The sequence below is a fragment of the Dipteris shenzhenensis genome, chromosome 7, assembly GCF_047967505.1.
Source record: "Dipteris shenzhenensis isolate YYH24624 ecotype China chromosome 7, Dip_SZ_1.0, whole genome shotgun sequence".
Taxonomy (NCBI): domain Eukaryota; kingdom Viridiplantae; phylum Streptophyta; class Polypodiopsida; order Gleicheniales; family Dipteridaceae; genus Dipteris; species Dipteris shenzhenensis.
In genome coordinates, this window is record NC_141602.1 from 41,391,809 (window position 1) to 41,398,616 (window position 6,808).

Here is a 6,808-nt window from a genome sequence, read left to right on the forward strand (position 1 = left end):
AGACTGAAGAGACCCCTGGGTCACCTGTCTGACCAACCCTGCTCCAGATTGGCCATTGAATGACCACATGGGCTGGTGGGGATGCTTGTCCACAAGGCTGCCATTTGCTAGCTCCTTTAGCTGCCTTTTTTGCTGAGGTTGCTCCTAGAATGGCACCTGGCTCAAAATTCCAACACCTGAGTCCACTGTCTGCTGACTGTCCAATATTATGGAGACAATTTTTTAATGCTGCATTTTAGAGCAAAAGCATATACTTCCCTTTCAAACCAAAACACAGCATTGTCACCAAGTGGTCTGCAGGAAAATCAGCTGTCCATATGTGACTCAATACCAGATCAGTGAAGTACTGGGGTAATCCAACAAGCGACACTTGTAATGAGGAAGGCTGAAACTTTGCAAAGGCATGAACAATGAGGAAGGTGCAGTTTAAAAGGAAGAATAGAAAAGCTAGGAGGATGATGCTTATGTTGACTATGGAAATAGAAGGCTAGAGAGTCTCTTGCATTAACAATAGGGATCTGTGGAATTGATAAAATTTGCTGCGTTCCTGGCCGATTTGGAAATGTATATTTATTCTAAGGGTAATCCACCGTCAGAAAAAAGGTTACTGATGTCATTCCCACAGTGATGTTTAAAAGTATCACTACCATCCCCACAAAAGAGGAAGCTTACAATGCACACTGAAAGTATGTTTGACGTCATCACCACATTGTGCGGATAACAGAAAAGTGAGCTTCCCTTCATTGCAGTGATATTGATTTCAGGAAAAATAGCAAATTGCACAATTCAACAAAAAGACGAGCCTGTTGTCCAAGAGACCACGAATTCTTAACTGCAACACTTCATGTGTTTTGAATAATATTGCCACTGCAATCAAATTTAAGAAAAGGGAATGTGAGGTGCACAGTTTCTAGAAGAATTATTGGGCCACATCGATAAGGACAAATTAGAGCAGAGCCCAACCCATTCCTGAGGATGAGCCTTATCACAAAGCTATCTTTAATTTCAGAGATAGAACTTTCCTGCAAGCTGCGGAATTTTCAAAGGAACCATGTAACTCTCAAGAGTGGCAAATAACTCGTGTAGTGAACTGCCACATCACAACTGTGATCATATTAAAGAGAAAAGAATGTGAGGTGGATTGCTGCCAAAAGAATCATTAGAGGATGCAGAAAAAAGGGAAATCAGGAGCCTGAGACAACTTGTGGATTAAGTACAAGTCCTTTTCACAGATCTACCTGCAATTTTGTTTAAAAATGCTGCCTTGGCTGAGACCTCTGTTGCAAAACGTCCAAATACAGCAACAGTGGCTGTGCTGCTACCTAATTTCTCAACGCCCCTTGAAACCATACAAATATGGCTGGCTTCAAGGACAACCATAATGCTGCGTACATTATACCTACATATAATTGATTCAGCTATCTGCCTTGTCAACCGTTCCTGAACCTGAAGTCTCCTACTTGAAACTTCAACAATCCTCAAAATGGCTGACCTATCAATTACCTCTTCTGTCTCTGTTGTAAAGTAACCAACATGAGCTCTACCATAAAATGGCAAAAGATGATGCTCGCAAAGGGAGCAAAATGGAGCATCAAGCTCAAACAAGAAACTATTTCCATAGACTGTGTCCAATGGCATGCTGACTGCAAATTCACCTTTTAAAGGTGGCTTGAAACTGTGTCCATTCATGTTTGAAGTCCCATTCATATCACAAGTTTTAGCTGCATGATCGCCCTCATGATTTCCTCTCTTGAAATTCAAAAGCCACCTTATGAAGCGCTTTGGGGTCAGACGTAGTTCCTCCTTCGTGGTATCTTCCCCCACTGCATGAAGGATAGCCTCCACAGCAACGACCAAAGCAGAAACCTCCTCCTCTGATTCTGCAAATAAAACCGAGGAACTGTGAAACATGCCATTCTCATTGTTACCTCTTCCGCCAAAACCATTACAAGTTAGCGCAGAGGCAAATGGATCTACACCATTGGCATCCTTATCAAATCGAGCACAAGGGCACCAGATCTTTTTAGGTAAGCCATTAGACTCAGCATTGAGTGACCTGTCTACAATAATGCCTTCTAACTGCAATATCGCCAGGAATTCAGTCCAAGAATCACTGCTTCTATCGTCAAACTGGCCTTTTCCAGCAAAAGCAGACGACGAATGTAAAAATGTGTCCTTAGCACCACATATCCTTGCACAGTTCTCATCATCGTGGACACCCGGAACGGGAAGATGCCAGCACTGCAAAACTACCGCAACTCCTAAAGGCCTAATAGTGCTTGCTAGACCTTGAGAAATTTCCTCCGCCAATCTTTGAGGGTTCTGGAGCCTTCGGGCGAACATATCCGCAACACGCGAAAGTTTGCTGAGTCCAACTACTTGAAGATCCGAAGAGATGTAGGCCACGTGGCAACACACCTTGAAAGGAAGAAGGCAGGCTTCGCACAGCGAGAAAAGATCAATGTTCCGAACTACAACCATACCACCAAAGCCTCCCCCGCACCCAAATCCTGCTTGCACACCAGCTTCAGGAAACAATGCGCTCCCGACGATGTTCTCAGCCACTTGACCATAACCTGGGCAACAACGAAGCACTCAAACATCATTGCTCTGCAGCAAAATGGAATGTCGGATTTCAGAGCTGTAGAGAGCTTTTAGCTGGCGTTAGAACCATTTATAGTGAAGGGAAGAGAAGGAAAAGAACCTTTGGTGGCAAAGGCGAATGCGTGGGCAACACGAACAGGCGTTCTGAGGAGGCCAACGCGATTGACATCCTCGCCCAAGCCGTGGAGGAGGGATTTGACGGCCTCGACCATATCCGCGGCGGCGCCGACGTCCTGCTCTTCCAAATCCGAGGAGGAGGAATTGGAGAGAGCGATGGAGTGATCGACGAGGCCATTTTGGGGGTGATGAAAAGAGCAATCGGGAGGAGGAGGAGGTGGTGGAGCTGAGGTGAGGGAGGAGGTATGGCAGCCATTGGGGAGGGAAGGGAGGGAGGAGGGATGAGATCCATGGATGCAACGAAGGAGGCAGCCATCGTTGAGGAGACCCATGAGGGAGAGAGGAGGCAAGGGAGGGAGGGGAGGTCATCCAATGCCTGTCATGGAGCTTGGGGAGGAGAAAACAGGCTTAGAGGAAGAGAGAGAATAGTAGGTGGTGAAGAGAAACAGCCCTCCCAGAAAGAGAGAGAAACTGGTGGGTGGTGGTGGGAGAGACGACCCACAAGAGAGAGAAAAACCCACATCACCAGAAAAGAGTCCCTTCCCAACTAATATACCTTAGCTCAAAAGTGCCTTCCTCTTGCTTGTTTGCTCTTTATTCTTACTTAGCTTTCTAGCTTCCCTTCCTTCCACACATTCTCACCCCATTCCACTCGCATCCCCTTGCCACATCCTCCTCCCCTTCACACCCCCGGAAGCTTACCAGTAAGAATCGTTGAAAGCATACACCTCTGCATGCAGCGCGTACTGCCCCGCTCTTCACTAATATGGAACTATGCCTTTCAGGTTCATTGGAAGCTTACAATTAAGAATCATTGGAAGCATACAATTAAGAATCATTCGAAGCATACAAAATCTAATATCAGAAAGTGCCATTGTGGTTGCTACTCACTTGTCCACTCAATTCGAGAGTTGTGCTCGTCACCTATATGGAAGTATACTTTTAAGGTTCATTGGAAGCATACAATTAAGAATCATTGGAAGCATACTATTAAGAATCATTCGAAGCATACAAATCTAATATCAAAAAGTGCCCTTCTCGTTGCTACTCAGTGGTCCACTCAATTCTTTCTCCAATGTTCACCGTCCCCGCCCCCCCCCCCCTCTCTCTCTCTCTCTCTCTCTCTCTCTCTCTTTAGCTTTCCTTCCACACACTCTAGATTTGTGACGTGCATTGAGGATTTGGTAAGGGGATGTGTGTGGTGCTACCACAACGATGCTTGATGGGATGAGTACTTGGGAAGCATACAATTACGAATCATTGGAGAGTCCTCACTCGAAACTAAAAAGTTCAAGGAATGTCACCTCGTATTAAGGGAACAACTACTAGAGAATGCAAACTATCAAACTATATTTTAGATTTCATTATTGCAATGCCATAGATGATGTTGGGCCCTTCGAAGAACACTCTCCACTTCATCCCTTTTTCAAGTGCAACCCTCCTTCCCACTAAGAATGTCCAAGTTGATGTTACATGCCTATTTGACTTTTTAGTTTTCCATGTGACGTTACCTTATAAGGATTGAATCCATGGGCAATGTGAAATCCAAGCCATCTATATAACCATAATGTTCAATCAAATAAAAACTCATTACTTTTGGCAAATCAACAAAATACATACGAGCCCATATGGAAGGGAATGGGGATAACGTCTGTATAGAGCAATTGTAGTGTTGACGGAAACAACAGAATATGGGATGAAATAAGTTATAGTGATAACATCTCACAAGGTTTCCCAAATTAGTGGATGGCCTTATAATATCTACAAATTTTCTCCCTCACCTTAGAGAAGTTTTAAACGCATCTTAACGGTTATAGATTATGAGACTTCAAAAGTCAAGAGTTATCAGCTTGTTAGAATAGTTATGTCACTTGCATTCCAAGTTCCTATAATGTAAGCAGATTCATTCTCCTTTACATAAATTTACAAGCTACTCCGCATGTGAATTTTTTATTTATCATTTTTTGTACCTAAAGTTGATTACCACTCTTATAAAACTTAGTTGACGCAAGGACAGAGAGTAGCCACATAAAGTATAAGAGTTGGATAGTTTCAAAGGATGACTAGGATGATATCCATCAACAAGTCATACTTTCCATGTAAACAATCCACAAAATTTAAACTATAAAATGCAAAATACGTTCTAGAGGAACATAGTATAGCTTGATGAATAGTTCAATAAATTTCACAAACCTTGAAAAGTAAAGTAATGAGAGGTTCTCCCATGCGGGATAATTATCAATGTCTTTGCAATTTTGCAACCATTCCATATAAAGTATACATCAAGAAGTTGAATTCACACACACAAAATTTTTTTGAAGCCATATCAATTACCTAGCCAATCTACCCCTATAAGAACCAATATAAAGGAGGGTTTAAGGGGCAGGAGAGAGAGAGAGACTCAGGGGTTGAAGGGAATAACTTCATGAGGGAACTTCCCACCTAGAAAGGGGTACCAACCATTGGCATCGGCATGATGAGTGGGTGTAATAAGATTGTTAGAAAAGGATAACTTTTTCAAGCCTAAGGCTCACTTTTTCAAGCCTTCTTCTAAACTTTTTCAAACCTAAGGCTCACTTTTTCGAGCCTTTTTATATACTTTTCAAAGACCAACCAATTTTAAATAAGTTATTTTAAAGGAACCTCTTTGCAATCCGATGAAGTCCCTTACTCCAGAAAAGGGAAAATCCTCCTCCTCTAAAGGCGTCCACTACACACGAATATATCTTACCTCAATCATTCTTATTCCTTGTTCGTTTCCTTCATTTCTTTTAATGCTAACTAACATAGGGTAAGTTCTCTGAACAATTATGCCATGAAATATGCTTGGAATATTCAGGATCTAATAAGCTTATTCTCCTCAATACATCAAATCAAATAGGGAGACTCATAGGTGTCATGTCTTCAAAACAATCCACCATGAGACAAAATGTGATAACTTGTTGAAAAGCAACGTTCAAGAACACCAAAAGCATACTTTATAGACAACTTTTTTAAATTTAATACTTATTTGCATGCTACGAAAGTGTCTAAGTTTGAAAAGACAAAGACTTTCCCTCTAACAATTGAGAAAAAATGGTGATGCAGTCTGCAAGTTGCTTTCTACTTTGGATTAGTCACATCCCCCTAATGGGTCTCACATAATTCCTCCATTAGCTTGTCTTTCTATCCACCTATTCTAAAAGCACTTAATCTTAGCAAATCATTCCATACATATAACTTGACCAAGGAAAAACCTAATTAAAAAGGCCTTTATTTTTCAATGGATAAATTCAATCGATTTCTTAGGTGAAAAGGTGGAGATACCTCATTAAGCTGCTCAATGTGATAACTTCAAATTTTCATGCAAAGGGAGACTACATGAGATGCTGTGAATAAATTCTTGTAAAGGGTTTTCAAATTCTTACACTCTAAATAAGACAGGAGGGTGGTCCTTCTCTCATAAACCACTTATTCATACATTTGTTAATTCTTATTTATTGGCGACCTATCGATAGAGAGTCACCGATAGAAATAAGAGGGGAGGAGTTGCCTTTCCCTCATAAACAAATAGACATCCTCATTATTCACTCTCCTCTTTTATGCACCCCCCCCCTCGCTTCTCACCTTTTCCACTCCTCCCCTCCACTTTCCACTGATTAATGCATTTTTGAATTCTTCTTATTTGGGGGGCCTATAGACAGTGAGTGATCGACCTAAAATCTTGATTCTTAAGGGATTTATACCCTCATTCTTAGTGGAGGTTTGGAGTCATACCATTTTGTAATAGAACCAAAAAGCTGCCTATATTGAATATTTACTTTGGAATTCATCATAAATTGAAAGCTTGATACTCCCATCTAGCTCCATGCCTTTGCTTCCTGACATTTCTTGACCATCATGAGAAAAACTACGATAGTAGCTCAAATGAGGCATCTTTGACCTAGTCTTAGCCCGCTGCCCCTCATTAGTCCCCTCCAGCTCTTCTCACTATCACGCTTCCATCCTGTGCTCAATTCTCCTGGCCCACCCCCATCCCCCAATGCTCTTCAATTGTGCTACATTCTTTGGCACTCTCCTCACCTCCCTCCCTGGCTGGCCTCCCTGG

General features: G+C 42.1%; 1 protein-coding gene across 1 annotated transcript; it reads right to left on the reverse strand.

Moving 5' to 3' along the window:
- Positions 1–1,083: 1,083 nt before the first annotated feature.
- Positions 1,084–3,249, reverse strand: LOC147900357 (GTP cyclohydrolase I). Its single transcript, XM_087377550.1, has 2 exons — positions 2,705–3,249; positions 1,084–2,576 (listed from the first exon to the last, which is right to left on the reverse strand). The coding sequence occupies exons 1-2, from the start codon at positions 3,051–3,053 to the stop codon at positions 1,210–1,212; spliced, it is 1,716 nt and encodes a 571-aa protein (XP_087233676.1). The 5' UTR covers positions 3,054–3,249; the 3' UTR covers positions 1,084–1,209.
- Between the last annotated feature and the right edge of the window lie 3,559 nt (positions 3,250–6,808).